Source organism: Camellia sinensis, chromosome 9 (assembly GCF_055761805.1).
Source record: "Camellia sinensis isolate YWXY chromosome 9, ASM5576180v1, whole genome shotgun sequence".
Taxonomy (NCBI): Eukaryota; Viridiplantae; Streptophyta; class Magnoliopsida; order Ericales; family Theaceae; genus Camellia; species Camellia sinensis.
Window position 1 is genome coordinate 85152139 of NC_138969.1, and position 17363 is coordinate 85169501.

At 39.3% G+C, this 17363-nt stretch overlaps 1 protein-coding gene across 1 annotated transcript; it reads right to left on the reverse strand.

The window, feature by feature from the left end:
- Positions 1 to 14702: 14702 nt before the first annotated feature.
- On the reverse strand, positions 14703 to 16495 carry LOC114259098 (berberine bridge enzyme-like 8). The gene has a single exon (XM_082888679.1). It carries the CDS (start codon positions 16454 to 16456, stop codon positions 14849 to 14851), a length of 1608 nt encoding a protein of 535 aa, XP_082744805.1. The 5' UTR covers positions 16457 to 16495; the 3' UTR covers positions 14703 to 14848.
- Between the last annotated feature and the right edge of the window lie 868 nt (positions 16496 to 17363).

A 17363-nucleotide genomic window follows, 5' to 3' on the forward strand; every position in this document is an offset into this window, starting at 1 on the left:
GGTCAAAAATGGGCTGTCTACGTTACTGAACCTGACCCACCATTGACGAGGGACCAGTGGATAGCCCTATGTGCTGAGCTATTGGGAGTAGCACCTACACCTGCAGACTTACAAGCAGGTAGAGTGAGGGTGAGGTGGCTGTCCGAGCAATTTCAGGGCCATCTTCCAGATCATGCTCTAGATGAGTTAGTACAGTAGCATGCCCGAGCATATATTATGTGGCTTATTAGAGGGGTACTTCTCCCTGATAAGTCACAGAATCTGCTCAAGTTGATGTACTTGCCACTGTTGAGAGACATTGACGTGATCGGCCAATACAGTTGAGGCGCCGCGGCTTTGGCATTCTTGTATAGGATGCTATGTCGAGCAGCTCAGGTGGGTGCGAAGGAGATCGGAGGACCCCTTGTCTTGCTACAGGTTAGTAAGAATTTTATTACATGTCAATTCATATTGTATGGCATATATCAATATTGTAATTGCATTCAAACTATTACAGATTTGGGCGTAGGAGAGATTGATTTGCATTGCCCCGTCTAGGCGGCAACAAGTTGCTCCTGGTGAGGTTCCCATCGGCCAGGGAGACATGCAGTTGACGGCCAGACCTCGAGGTAGCCGGTGGAGGGTTGACATGGGCCACGAGGTCGTATCGACCCACGTAGTGGTCGTGTATATAGACCAGCTTGACCGGATGATAGAGGGCGAGGTATGAAATTTAAATACCTAAATTTTAATTGTCATATGGAGTGTATATGTTCATGAGCAATTTTTAATAGACTTGTCGTTATTGTAGTTTATCTCGCAGCCTTATGCTGGGGTCCTCGGTAAGCTCCCAGACTATTGCCGACTAGGTGAGGAGATATGGATGGCGAGAGTGCCACTCTTTTGTTTTGACGTGGTTGAGTGGCATCTCCGTGATCGTGTCCTCTGACAGTTTGGTCGGGTCCAGTCTGTGCCGGATTGGTGCTACACCGAGTGGCGGTTACATGCGACTAATAGACGTGGCCGAGCCGGTACTGACTGGAGTGTGTATCATATGCGATACATACAGTTGTGGGATGCCCGTCATGACAGTATTGTATAGGTTGACTGGAGCGATGGGGTCCTGCCCTCTCCCGACCCTTACATGTTGTGGTATCGACGACATACACACTTACTAATCGGTAATCCGAGCCACCTGTCTGAGTCCGGATATCAGGGAGTTGGGCCTCCTCTCGAGGCATTAGTGAGTACCATAGTATGTGTCACATAATTGTTAATATCATAATTGATTTACTTTCAGTCAACTATAGCCTAATATGTTTGATTTTTTGTTCAGGTGGTTCGAGCTGGGAGGTCATATCACTTGGCTGAGGACGCCCTTTTCAGACGTGATGGATAGCTTGGCCTGCAGGCCCTTGCAGAGATCCGAGAGTTACTGTACGTGGGGATCCAACATGCCCATCGGGTAGATCGTCTGCATTTTGGGGACTACGGTGTACACAGTGCAGTAGCTGCTCCAGACACATCAGTCTCGTCCACGTTAGTGCCTTCCACTTTAGCACCAGCCATAGCAGGTCCTTGGACTTCAGTCACCCCACCGCATGATACCCTATACATTTCTCTAGATTCCCCACACGTACATCCTACCCAGCATGCTGACCCTGATTGGATACCGCCCTGGTATATGCATGATGTTGTTACCCCACCCACCCAGTTACCACCTGCTTTTCTAAGGACTACTTCGACTGTGCCCATGAGTACACATGATGCAGTTCTCACTGACATCTCCCACGTTGAGGATGAGGCCCATATTGAGCCCCCCCCCAGAGCGCGAGGGAGAGGCCGAGGTTATGGTCGTGGGGGACGTCACGGCTGAGGTCGGGGTGCGGGAAAAGGCAGAGGTCGAGGTGCAGCTGCAGATCGTGATACAGTTGCACCAGATGTGGGAGTTTCACAGCTCACAGCAGTATCCGATCTTCAGGTAGAGACAAGATCAGGGGCAGCAGATGCAGGAGATGGGGGGTCACACTCACAGGCTCCACAGGCAGTCAGTGGAGGGCCACATGCAGGGGAGGGAGTGCCAGATATTCAGAAAGTCCACCGCAGGAGACCAAGGAGGGAGGTCCACGGTCGGGGTTGTTGGACTGGAGGCAGGTTAGGGCATTAGCGGGTGTGATATGGACTGTACAGTTTTTTTTTATTTGTAGTAATTGTTATAGTTTTTGTAAATCAAACTTGTACAGTTGATGTAAATGTGTCATACTTATTTATTCGAAATTATAATTTCATAATTTTTTATTCTTACTTATTTTGATGAATCACACAAATCTCTTTCACATCTCTACCTCTCTCTCATTCTCCGTAGTCTCTGCATTATTTATAGTAATTTAAGTTTTTTCCTCAAATTTACAAATTGAGACAACCATTTATAAACCAAAAAAATTATTGAACAAATTGAGACATCAATTTATAAAATTGAAGTTCAAATAAATTTTAGGAATTAAACTATAAATCTTAAACCCTAAAATAAAAATAAATAAGGTAGTGTTTGGTAACGTTTACATTTTTGGTTTATGTTTACAAAAAAATTAAAAACTGGCTTTTGTTTATTTTTAGAAAAACATAAATTACAAACGCGTTTGGTTTGAACAAAATGTTTAAAAACCCATAAAAACATAAAATATTTATTATTATTTTTATATTTATTTTTATTTTTATTATTTATAACAATGGGATCACACATATTATAATTGAAAACAAAAATAATTAAAAAAAATTAATTGAAAAATATTTAATTGAAATAAAAGATTAATTGAAAAAAAATTAAATAGAAAAAAAAAATTATTTGTAAAAATTGGTCTTAATTTCATATAGTTGATTATTATTTGCTATTATAAATTTTATTTTATATATATATATATATATATATAATATTGGTCTTCATTTTATAAAATAAAATTTATATATATTAAAAATTATATTGGTTTGGTGTGTGGGGGGGGGGGGGGATGAGTGTTTGTGTGTCAGGGAGAGAGAGAGAGAGAGAGAGAGAGAGAGAAGAAAAGAGTGAGTGCATAGAGTGAGTGCATGGAGTGGCTGGTATTGAAAACATTCTTCAAAATAACAATAACGGAGAGAAAGTAAAGGTATTTGTTATTTGTAGAATTACAAGAACTCTTCAAAGCACAATTGAAATATCTCCCTTCATTGATAAGTCGTGGATAAGCATTACAAATCCATTACAACATAAATGGTTTGGTCATTCATCCAAACAATTTCATTCATTATCATCATCATCTGACATCTCAATATCAGATTCATACATAACATCCATGCTCTAAGCGAAGTATTGGTGTGCATCATCCATTAACCCATCTTCGGCACGCTCATTTGCGGTCTTCATTAGTGTGGACCTTTGCAAACGTTGGTGTAACAGCGCCCGCGTGGGCCTCGTGCTACAGTTCGGACTCGATTTGTGTCACGGTTCTTAATCTGAACCAAAGAGTCCAAATCTGGCAAATCGTTTTGAGAAACAGATTTTTGAAAAAGTAGTGCCAAACATGGACTGCTTTACCAGATACAGAGTCGCCACCTAAATATTTTTTATGGGAGAATTTAGGAAACCCTGACTCGGTGCCGAAGGCCACATGTCCGTCATCACCGGAGTTGTCTCGGCTCGGGAGCTAGGGTACGATTGGGGAAGGTCAGCTATGAGCACCCCCTTTCGCCCGGTCCGAAGACCGGCCTCTACTAACCGTGATATTCGTTTTTGAAAACTTTATGCGTTCTTATTCCGGTTATTAGCCTAGAATTGCTATGTTATGCGCGCAGCAAACAAGTATAGACTAGATTGCCTAATTTGGAAATAAGCATTGCATATCCGTTTGTTTTGGGAAAATGTTTTGGAATTTGCTACTCGCAAGTAGGCTAAAATACGGATTTCAACGAGTTTTTCCAACTCAAACAATCCAACCTTCACCCACAGGCATTCAAACAATTTATAACACATAAGCATCTAGCCACATGTTAAGCATACTGTCATGGCAACACTCACACGCATGCGGGATGCTAAAGCATAAACACTTACATCGTACTCCGTGCCAAAATAATAAACTAGTTAGCAAACATGCATGTCCTAGTTCATATTAGATTGACTAATGCAACACATACGGGATGCAATTGAAGTAGGCTCGGCCAACCTAAGCATGGCATGTGAGATGCAATCAATTGATGCACGTATTCAATTTTGAAATTAAAGTCCAAATGCAGTTAGCATGATGTGCCGAGCCTGATGCATGTCAACAAATGCATGAATGCACGCATGCATAGCATAAGGTATGCTAAAATAAATGTGCCCTAATCTACCATCATAAGCAGGTAAATAAAAGGGAAGAAAGAAGTGGGGTTGGAAGACATACATCACACGCACGCACACTTATTACAAATATGCCCTCGCTCGGAGGGACCAAATAAATATTACAAATTAATTAACTACGCAAGATAATTAAATATTACAAATTAATTAATTAACAAATTAACTAATCTAGGAAAACAGGTAAACCGCCTCGGGAAATGCGCCGCCATGCATGGGCTGCCTCTGTTTTCCTTCCTTTCCTCCTCTGGAGGCTGTCAAAGCCTCAGGACTGATCCCTTGGACAGAGAGGATCACCACCGGCTGATTGAAATTGCCACCGGCAGTGTGGTATGGCCATCGGCACAAAATTGAATCTGTCGGCAGAGAAAATGGTGCCGGTCGGCACATTACACTGCCGGTCGGCAGAGTATTCCTGCAGAACCTGCAACTCACAGCAACAGAGGGCAAAACAAAGCATGGCAACACAATTCAAGGCATGTATGCACCAACCATGTCCCTTATCATTGTGATGACTCAAAGGGACATGTGCCTCGGTTCTCGGACCACCAATCACGCATTTCCATGCATGATGGCCCAAAGAACCAAGTATGCAACTTTGATTTCAAATGTATGCAAACCAATCAAACAAAACTCCTAATCCCTATCACCCAAGTCAAGGGACAAGGAATGCATGCAAGATGCAATGCAACCTAGGCATACAAGCTAAGGATGCAACATGGCATGGCAAAGCACTTATGCAAGCATACAAGCATACATATGGCAATGCAAATAAATGGAAAGATGGACTTATACATGAATTAGGCAGCTCTAAAATAGACCTAAAATAGTGGCCATAAGTGCTAAAGAGCGAGGGCTAAATGACATACACACACACATGCACATAAGGACCAACACTTAAACACAAATCAAGCAACATTCAAACACACTTGAAAGGGACAAACATGAACAATTAGCATGCATTATAAGCCTTGAAATCATGCTAATACATGGTGTCAAACCAAGCAACAAATCAAGCCAAGCATGCACCAAATGGCCTAAGTGTTCAAAGCAAATCAATGAGGCATTGAACTACACTTAACATGACCAAACATGGCATGAAAAGAAGGACCAAAATCAGAGGTTTAGCATGTTAAGACAAAGCTAAAGGACTACTTAGATGGCATCTAAGTGACTCAAAAAACAAAGACATGCATAAACAACAAAACTTGGAGCATTGCTACACAAGCTTCCAAAGCATTAAAGAGGCATGCAAGGCAATCAAACAAGCATGGAAATGGGACTGAAATGGCATGTAGAATGATCCCAAATCACCAAAACAATGCAAAGATGGCATGCTACACATGCACATACTCAAGGCCAACAAGCCCAAATACAAAGGAGCTATATAATGCATGCTAAAATCAACCCAAATACTTATGGACAGACCTAGAACATGGCAAAATAAGCACATAATCTTCACAAGACTAAGCCTAAAACATGCTCCAACAAAGGCTAACAACCTAAGGCACATTAAGGCATAAACAAGGCATTACATGGCAACTATGCTAAACATGCATGGAGTTCCAAAACCAACTTGAAATCATGTTATATTATGGATATATAAGCATGAAAAACAAACCAAACATGCTCAACACACACTCAAGCATAGGCTTCCTTAAGAGGTCAAAATATGCCCTTTTCAAGGACAACAAGGAGAGGGGGTGGCCCTCTCCTTCTTGGGACTTCAAAGCATCATCTTCACCACTGAAATCCCTCAAGATTTCAGTGGTGAAGAGACCTCAACACCAAAATCCCGGAGCTAGCACAAAATGGCTCAAAAACAGGCCTTTTGAGGTCTAAGGGTGGTCAACAACCCTCAAACAACAAAACACTCTTAATAAACAATAAAGAGGTCCTAAAAGCAGAACTTTTTTATGTTATACAATAATCACAAAAACAGCTCTAAGATAGGTATAAAATCAATGCAAAAATGGGGAAAAAAAGGACTAGAATCTCACCCTTGAAGACCCCTTTACAAATGATGCTCCAATGACCTCCTTTGGCTTGAATCCAACACCAAAATCTCAAAACAAACCCTTTAGAACCTCAGCTCCAAGAGGAAGGTGAAACACTAGGTGTTTGTGTGCAATAGTGAGACACAAAACACCTAGTGAACAAAATGAGAGGGAAAGAGAGATAGAATGTGTATCTCACCCAAACCCTAGAACAAGAGCTCAACAATGGTTGTTTTGCTCTCCAAAATATCCTAAGTCTAACCTTGTCTCCCCTCTTTTTGCCTTAGAGAGAGCTCCTCTCTATATGTCTCTTGTAAAGCTTACAAGACAAGCTTTGCAAGAGGGGGATCCCTCCATACACGTGTATGGAGGGATGCAATAGCAGGACAGCTGTCTAAAAATATCTGCAAAAGCAGATGAACAGCAATCGGCCGGCCAAAAATGCTATCTTGGCCAAAAAGAGTGTCGGTCGGCAACAAATAGTGCTGACCGGCAACAAAGAGTGCCGACCGGCAAACTATATTGCCGGTGGCAGCAAAAACCAGCCGGTGGCATCTAGCCACTGCCGGTGGTGGGTGGGGATGGTCTACAAGCCCCACCCTGCCTCTCAAAGGCAAGATGCAAGTGTTTGGTGCAAAACCAGACACTAAACGTTTGAGTTCGGGGATCCTGAGGCAAGGCGCGCGAGCCGAGACCTCCGGGAACTCCAAACGAACACAAACATGGATAATCACCGAGTGTTCAAACGGTGACGTCCAAGTCTTGAGGACGGTCAAAAATGGGGTGTCTACAGTTGGGTCATGCGATTAACTTCGTCGCGGATACGATGCAATGCCCTTTGCAACAACTGTGGAGTGTCAGTTGGCTTACGCATGGCTAACCGACGAGGAAATTTAATATTAACTTCACGACATAACTCAACGAGAACGTTTGCTCGAGTTATGCGAAATTCCCACTCAGCTCTCATGGTATTGACGGTGGCACGTGAGTAACGCAAATTTGGATTTAATGGGTATTGAAATTCATCTCCATCTGCAACCCAATAGCGACCCATTGCTGAATATAGATCAACCATCGTATATCTCATGATGATATCACTCGAAATAGCTGTAAAACTTTTGTTGTGGTATGATGCGATATTTATACCATATATACACATGGTAGCTGTGTGTATGAAATTATTGTAAACAACTATGCATCAGAGTTGTCACATCAACTTTGATGACCTGAACAACTATGCATCAACTTGATAGGAGTTGCCACTTTGACTTTTATTTACTACTCAGTGCATATCTTAAGGTTTTAAGCAAAGTTCAAATCCGCTTGCAAATTTAATTTAAATTTTCTGCTTACAAATATAATTTAATTTATTTTGCCTTGACAACATATTTAATTTCATTTTTTACCTTACATATTTCATTTAATTTAATTGGAGAAATTTGACCAATTTAATTTGAAGTTAATTATGTGTTGATTTAAGTTAATTTGAAGTTGCATAGGGTGGTTTCTTATACACAAAGGGACTAATTGTTTTGTTATTTTGTTCTGACACCCCCTCAAAATTTTTATGAATTGCATAATTCACATGGGCACAGTAGGTATGGTACGATAATAAATTGTAGCTTGGCGCAGTGATACGTCCAACATTTCTCAGTGATGCTCGCCAGTGACTTGAACAGACGTAATAATTTGGATGCTTTGTTTTTTCCTCAGATGCTATGTGACTTTGTGCAACGATGCAGTGATGCATCCGACTTTGTGCAGTGATACAGTGATGCATGTGACTTTGTGCAGTGATGCAGTGATGCATGTCACTTTATGCAGTGATGCAATAGTGCATGTGACTTTCTGACTTTGCCATGCTTGTATACGTTGTGACTTTTTTCCTCACATTACGTGATGCATGTGACTTTGTGCAGCGCAACTTACATGCTTTGTTTTTTCTTCACATTTCAGAATTCATCTAAGTCACATTAGTACGACCACATGGCAATAGTGTTGATAAACAATTATGTGATGGACTGAAGGAGTGAAGTGTAATTTACCGAATATAAAAAGAAGCAGAAAATGCAAAGAGGAGAAAATGGGATGACTGTGAAGTTCATTAAGTGAAAATAAGATAAAATATAGGCTGCAAAGTTCCAATCGTGTTTACATATCAGGTGAACATTTTATAATTTTGGTGAAAAAAACAACGATAGTTTTGCAGGTCGAAGTGAGTTGGACGGTTATGTATTTACTTGCACTCTGTTTCATAGTTGTTTATGAACAATATTACTTTAAAATAAAGAAAATTAAAGCCGCTGTTTCATTTTATGATTTCATTTATAATTTTTTGAAAACATCAATTTGTACTGAAATCGTCAATTCCAAGTGACTACTTACTGTATTAAAAAAGTAAGAATGAAAAAACAGTTTCATGTGGCGATGTGACAACTCACTGTATTTTGTTTTATTTGACAACTCACTGCTCGAATATGAAGGGATTGCATTGTGATCCTCTGGCTTACAATTATGATTTTATCTGACAACCACGTCCGTGACTACATCACAGGTACACTTCGTCACGGGTACTCAGGATTGCATGAAGTGACTAACATAAAATAATATCACGGGTATCACTTCTTCCATAGTGCCCCAGCATACATTATCGTCACTAGATCATCTCTAGTTAACCCCTACTATGATGTCTATAAATAGTGATACCCCCAGTATGATGTTTGTTCAAGTCATAACAATAGTAATATCTCTACAATTGCTATTATTATTTGTTTGTTCATTTTATGAACAATGTCTTCCAGAGGTGCAGGAAGTTCACGCGCAGCAAAAAAATCTGAAAGTGTGGCTGCTACCTCCATTTACTTATGACTACAAGAGCGAAAAGTACTCGAGTCCGAAGGATTATTATGCAGGTATCCGAGCAGAATGGGCGTTCAGGGTAACGGAGCAAGAAGGATTATTTAATGATCTACGTAACTTTGGGGCACCGGTACCTCATCGTCGTTCATTGACCATGGCTAGACGAAATGTGAGTGACTATGAAAAAACAGTTAGCAGACTTAAGAAGGAGAACAACAGAATGTTGATGCGGAGATGTCAACATTTCATGCTTCAACTAGCCACCGAAATAGCAAAAGCAAGCAACAGAGATTTGACAGTGATTGAGCGAAATAATGTCTTAAACAATGAAAAATATCTCTCTGACTACTACATGTCAGATGAGGAATGAGAAATCAAACACCTTTATCTTTCATATATGTTTATATGTTGTCTCGTATCTTCGTTACTAGAGTGTAAGACAATGTTGTTGTTCATCTAACGTACGGATGTATTTCAAGTATTTGTTTTATGAACTTGAAGTTTTTGAAATAACTACATTTATAACTGCACATTTATTAGTTCATGACTTTCTTTATTGAATTGCAATGAGTTAATGAATGTTCTAGATTAATGAATGGATTAATGTATGTTGAATTATGTGAATACTAAAAACACATAAAACAGAACAGGAAGCTCGGTGAAAAGCTTCCCTTAACTTGGGCTCGTGAAATAGGGATCCTCTACGTAAAGAATTTCAATCTCCATCAGGAAAGAAGAAAGAGTCGCCTTCCAATTCCTGGAAGTCCAGTCAAAATGATGACTCTGGTAAGGAATGGGGGGTTGACAGAAAACTAAACTTGGGGGCTGGACAAACAAGCTCCAAGCCAAGTGGTTGGTCCAGTTGGGGGACTAATAAAGCTCAAACAAACGAACTACCGCCTTCAACAACACATAAAACATAACAGGTAGCTCGGTGAAAAGCTTCCCTTAACTAGGGCTCATAAAATATGGATCCTCTACGTAAAGAATTTCAATCTCCATCAGGAAAGAAGAAAGAGTCGCATTCAAATTCCTGGAAGTCCAGTCAAAATGATGACTCTGGTAAGGAATGGGGGGTGGACAGAAAACTAAACTTCGGGGGCTGGACAAACAAGCTCAAAGCCAAGTGGTTGGTCCAGTTGGGCGACTAATAAAGTTCAGACAAACGAACTACCGCCTTCAACTACACATAAAACATAACAGGTAGCTCGGTGAAAAGCTTCCCTTAACTGGGGCTCGTGAAATAGGGATCCTCTACGTAAAGAATTTCAATCTCCATCAGGAAAGAAGAAAGAGTCACCTACCAGTTCCTGGAAGTCCAGTCAAAATGATGACTCTGGTAAGGAATGAGGGGTTGACAGAAAACTAAACTTGGGAGGCTGGACAAACAAGCTCAAAGCCAAGTGGTTGGTCCAGTTACGGGACTAATAAAGTTCAGACAAATGAACTACCGCCTTCAAAAACACATAAAACATGACAGGTAACTCGGTGAAAAGCTTCAATCTCCATCAGGAAAGAAGAAAGAGTCGCCTTCCAATTCCTAGAAGTCCAATCAAAATGATGACCCTGGTAAGGAATGGGGCGTTGACAGAAAACTAAACTTGGGGGGCTTGGCAAACAAGCTCAAAGCCAAGTGGTTGGTCCAATTAGGCGACTAATAAAGTTCAGACAAACGAACTACCGCCTTCAACAACACATAAAACATAACAGGTAGCTCGGTGAAAAGCTTCCCTTAACTGGGGCTCGTGAAATAGGGATCCTCTACGCAAAGAATTTCAATCACCATCAAGAAAGAAGAAAGAGTCGCCTTCCAGTTCCTAGAAGTCCAGTCAAAATGATGACTCTGGTAAGGAATGGGGGGTTGACAGAAAACTAAAATTGGGAGGCTGGACAAACAAGCTCAAAGCCAAGTGGTTGGTCCAGTTAGGAGACTAATAAAGTTCAGAAAAATGAACTACCGCCTTCAAAAACACATAAAACATGATAGGTAGCTCGGTGGAAAGCTTCAATCTCCATCAGGAAAGAAGAAAGAGTCGCCTTCCAATTCCTGGAAGTCCAGTCAAAATGATTCTGGTAAGGAATGGGGGGTTGACATAAAACTAAACTTGGGGGGCTGGACAAACAAGCTCAAAGCCAAGTGGTTGGTCCAGTTGGGGGACTAAGTTTAAAACCCAATTGGTTTTATTTGATTTACCAGTCAAAATCACTATTTACAATTAAGTATACCCAAACAGATTGTCTTCTGCACCTTTTTAAAGAAATTGACGATATTACTAGTATAGAATAGCAATCAACGCAAGGCCAAAAATGTAAGAAACTAGACTTGTAACTAGTTCTAATGATGCTGATTTAATATTTTTTGGATTTATACCCAAAGAGAACAACACTTCCGAAATTACTGTGTAACACCACTTTTCTGGATAGATTTGAATGCACCAGTTTTCTGGACAGATTTGACTGCACCATGATATTCACAAACATTGGTGGCCAAGAACTCCTACCTAACCCACGTTTCACTCACAAGATCCACCATTATTTTAAAGTTGATTTCAAAAGTTGAGATTGTAAATGTTTCCCAAAATATTACAAATTGAATATTCAAAAGTTGATTTTAAAATAATTCCAAATGACAACAAAAATTCAAATAGTCGTACTTTTCAATGAAATACAAATTGTTGGTCGTAACAACGAATGATGCATAGCTAAGTGAAACAAAAATTGCCTACATAAGCTTCATTTTTTATTACAGTGACAATTCAGAAAGTCACATGGCAACAGTGAATTCACTGATTTACCTTACAGTGAGCATGCCCTTATTTTTTCCGTATATGCAGATAGATTGTCAAGTCATGTGACTTGGTGCACAGGCTTTGGTTTTCTCGATTTTTTGCTCGATTTTTTTATTACAGTGACAACTTATCTCTTATTGATATATGTGGGATTCTCAATTCAGAAAGTCACATGGCAACATTGAATTCATTGATTTACCTTACAGTGAGCATGCCCTTATTTTGTCGGTGCATGCAGATGGGTTGTCAAGTCACGTGACTTGGTACACAATATTTGCTTTTCTCTGTTTTTTCATTCTAGTGGCAACGCATACCTTGTTCGTATATGTGGGATTGTCATGCAGAGGCATCTTTCTAAAGCCGTTCATAACCAACTATATAAACGACTAAAGGTGAAGACACAACCTTACAACTCATTTCGCCCTACGAAATTATCATTCATTTATTTTAAAAAATTAGCATGGCTACAGATTCATGGGAGGGAGTGGGAATCGCAGAGGTGGTAGGAACTTGCAAAGGGGTGACAGTTCAAGACGAAGCAGGGGGAAGGGGACGTGGTGATGCTGAAGACGATTCATGGGAGGGAGTGGGAATACCTGTTTTAGATTATGCTTGTGGTTATCGTGATAGGTTTGGGAACCGACATTTTTTGATGTCGAAGTATTATCCAGTTCAAGGAGGTTCATGTATGGATCCATCAGATAATCAAACATGATATGGTTTAGTAGACGCTAGACTTCTAAAGTGGCCCGCACTATTTATAGAGCGAGTGCAAATGGAAAGATTATGTCGGGAAAATCGATTGAAGGTGCCAAAAGCACGTTCTGTTGAGATCCAAAAGGAAGATCCTGATAATGTTGATCAACTATGTGAAAGACTACAACGTGAGATTTCTCAAATGTGCCGTACGTTAGCCCGCGATATGCAGCTATACATAGTTAAGAAGGATGCCCAGAAGAACAGAACAGAACAAAATGTTGTGGTTATTAAGGGTATCATGGAGGATCCTGAACTTGTCTCTGACGCTGAGCTTTCGGATTATTCAGACTTTGAGCCACCAGCCGATTTAAGCGCGAATTACGTGTTAATGTCTACATTTCGGCAATATTAGGTCATGCATTAATATGTAATGTCCGTGTTAGACTAAGTGTTTCCGTAATGAGTTTGTCAGATTGTCTGCCTAATATTTGTCTGTCTAACTGTTATGTTTATGTATTGTGTGTTCAGTTCAGGGTGTCTAGGATGTATGTATTGTGTGTTCAGTTCATGGCGTCCAGAATGTATTTTTGTGGGAGACTTATGTCTGTACTACCAACGTAACTAAAAACTGTTACATTTGCAACTTCAGTTATGTTGTTTTCATGCTTGTATGAGTATTTAGTAAATTAGTGGCGTCGTATATTATGTATTAAGTTTTATTACAAAAATGTTGACAAAATTTATTTTAGGAGAAATACACATTCTCTTAACTTGTTCATCTTCTCAATCGTGAGAACCCAATAATGTAACCATTATTCATTGACAAAAGAAATTTTTTTTTTTTAATGAAAACGGCTAGAAAACGGTTTTACTAAACCGGTTTTCTGAATTACATTATCACATTCTAACCCAAAACAAAGACAAAATAAAAAATATATATATTTAAATGAAAACGGCTTTAGTAAAGCCAAAATAAATTTCTGAATAACACATTCTAACCCAAAACAAAGACAAAAGAAAAAAAAATAAAATTTAACATGAAAACGCCTTTAGTAAAGCAAAAAAAAAATTTATAAATTACATTATCACCTTGTAACCCAAAACAAAAAACAAAAAAAAATTTACATAAAAACGGCTTTAGTAAAGACAAAAATTGTTTTGAATTACACCTTCTAACCTAAAATAATGACAAAAGAAAAAAAAAATTAATGAATTACATTATCACCAAAACAATGACAACAGAAAAAAAAAATTAACAAAAAAAAAATAATATTTAAATGAACAGTGAAAGCGTGGTTTCAATCCACGCTTGTTGTAGTGAACAGTGAAAGCGTGGTTTCAATCCACGCTTCTTTCAGTGAACAGTGAAAGCGTGATTGTGAATCACGTTTTCTTTAGAAAATGAATATGCACAGTGAAAGCGTGGTTCTGAAAACAAATTAAACGACATGCACAGTGAAAGTGTAGTTTGGAACCACGTTTTCTTCAGAAAAAAATTTATGTTAAAAGCGTGGTTTGTAACCACGCTTTCTTAATTAAAAGCGTGGTTTCTAATAGCGCTTTCACTGTTCATCAAATTTTCGGCCCGCTTTAGCCTAGTTTGGAAATCCCATTTAAACTAGGCCTAGTTTGAAAATTAAAATGATAAATTGGCTCAATATGGGAAAAGCCTCAGAAAGCTTGCCACTAGGGCCAAACCTTATCAAATGGTGGAGGTGGAGGACGTTTTGTTGTTGAGGTTGATGGCGGCTGTAAGAAATGGTGTTGGAAGTTTTGGCATTGTTTGAATTGGTTTTCTCCTAAACAAATTAAAAAAGCATAAAAAAATATAATATATGTGTGTGTGCGCGCCGTTTGAAGGAACAACAATCGCACCAGTTAAGGGGTCACAACAGTGACCCTACTCCCATATAGCATCTCCTTGGTGGGGAAAGAAAAAAAAAAAAAAAAACAAGCATGGTTCAATTATTTATTTATTTAATTTTTCTTTTATTGTTTTTGGCATTCCTAATAATAGAACACCGAGCTTCTTTTTCTATATTTAAAGGTGTCTTCGTTCAGTTGTCCCCAATAAGTAGAACATGGTTGCACAATATGAAGGGTATAAATAACACAACAACTTGAACTATATTATAGATATAGAATTCTTCACTTTACATCTCGGAAGATGGAAGCGTTGGGATGCTTTGTTCATTTCTGAAAAAGTTATCAGGATCCACCTTGGTCTTTGTTTGCACCAACCTGTTGTAGTTTGCCTTAAAATATTTAATCCCATAAACAGCTCCTTCGGCGTAACTATTATGGCCATTGTGGTTGATACCCAAATCAAGATCCCTGTAGTTGAGAAATGCCTCCCTTGGGGACTTGGACACATATGGAGTCATGTAACCATACAACATTCTTGTCAAATTTACGTAGTGGTTTGCTGCTTCAACTCCGTCTTCCTTCCAATCGACTGCGTATTGAATCTTACATATGTTTCCTGCTCGATGCGGAAATGGTTTTGCAGATGCTGGGATCTCCGCCATCTTCCCACCATACGGATTGAAGGTCAACACTACCCTTTCCAATTGGATCATCTTCTTCCATGTGTATTCCAACCCATCCTTTGAAATTGGTTTCTTCAAATAGTCGGATTTCCACTTGATATGGGTCAGCAATTGTGGAATCCTGCTTAGCAAAGTATTGACTGGTGCTCCAATGGGGAAGCCAGTCCAATAGAGGACAGATTGAGCCCAAGTCATTTCAATGCAATCTGTTGGTTTCAAACCCAACTCAGGGAAGCCTTGGTTCATGAGAGAGAGAAGTCTCTTGGAGTCTCCAAGGAACAAGGACAGAAATGAAGCACGTATTGTCTTTTCTGTGCTCGTGCTGCTTACATTTACAACATCCATGGTGAGTCTAATAAAGATGTCTTCATCCAATTTATAAGCAACTTGTTGCCACCGATAAACAATATTTGTTGCATTTTGCTGTAGAGTCACGTTGACTTGGAAAACAGTTACTACGGCAGGGACAACAACCAACTTTATTTTGTAGGCAAGAACCACTCCATAGCTAGAAGCTCCACCTCCTGTAATGGCCCAGAACAGATCTTCCCCCATAGATTCTCTGTTGAGAAGTCGGCCATGGACATCAATTATCTGAGCATCAACAATGTTGTCAACAGTGAGACCATATTTTCTCATCATGTTGCCATATCCACCTCCACTAAAATGACCGCCAACACCGACGGTGGGGCATACTCCTGCAGGGAAACCATGGGTATTGCTTTTCTCAGCAATCCTGTAATAGACTTCCCCAAGAGTGGCACCAACCTGAACCCAAGCAGTCTCATCTGCTATGCTGACATTGATGGATCTAAAGTTGAACATGTCAAGGATGAAAAATGGAACCACAGACCAGTATGAGATGCCCTCAAAGTCATGGCCTCCGCTTCGGATTTTCATCTCCAAACCATATTGTTTAGCACAAACAATGGCTGATTGGATATGAGACTCGTGCAATGCAGTAATTATAAGTTGGGGTTTTGGGGTGGTTGATTCATTGAATCGAAGGTTTCTAATGTATGCCTGCAAAACAGATGAGTACGAAGAATTATTGGGAGTGTAGACAACTGCAGAGATTGGGTAAGATGGGTTCGAATGGTTGTCAAGGCATTGAAGAAAGCGCTGATTAACTGAATCACAATTTGCCGGTGAGACTGTATGTAGTAATAGGACTGCAAACAAGGAAACAATTGCAAAACTTGAAGTTACCATTTTCAATTTCAAAGCTTTTCTCTAAACAATTTTGAGTAATGCCATGGGTAATGCCTTGGATTCGGTATTTATAAGCACATGTTTGGCCTAAATTAAATAAAAGGTTAACAAACACTACAACAAAAACATACTTTAGTGGCACTACACTAGTGGCATATTTTTAGAAAATGCCACAAAAAATGATATTTAGTGGCACATTTTTGAAAAATGCCACAAAACGACAGACATAAAAGCCTCTACTGACATTTCAATGAACAAGTGTCACAAAACTACAACAAAAACATACTTTAGTGGCACTACACTAGTGGCATATTGTTAGAAAATGCCACAAAAATGATATTTAGTAGCACGTTTTTGAAAAATGCCACAAAATGACAAACATAAAATGCTCTAGTGACATTTCAATGAACAAGTGTCACAACACTACAACAAAAACATACTTTAGAGGCACTACACTAGTGGCATATTTTTAGAAAATGCCACAAAAATGATATTTAGTGGCACGTTTTTGAAAAATGCCACAAAACGACAAACATAAAAGGCTCTAGTCACATTTCAATGAACAAGTGTCACAACACTACAACAAAAACATATTTTAGTGACACCATACTAGTGACATGTTCTTAAAAAATGTCACAAAAAGAATTTTTTGTGGCATTTTTTAGAAAAATGTCATAGAGCCACAAACATACAAGGCTCTAGTGGCATTTCAATTAAAAAAAGTGTCACTTCACTACAACAAAAATATCACTACAACAAATTTATACTTTAGTGACACTACACTAGTAGCATGTTTTTAGAAAATACCACAAAAATAAAATTTGGCATTAAATGTTTTAGAAAAATGCCACAGAACCCCAAAACATATAAGGCTCTAGTGGCATTTCAATAAAGAAATGTCACATCA

What these genes read in the sequence shown, in the direction of transcription:
- LOC114259098 (XM_082888679.1), bottom strand. Translation starts at nt 16,456, where the DNA reads ATGGTAACTTCAAGTTTTGCAATTGTTTCCTTGTTTGCAGTCCTATTA.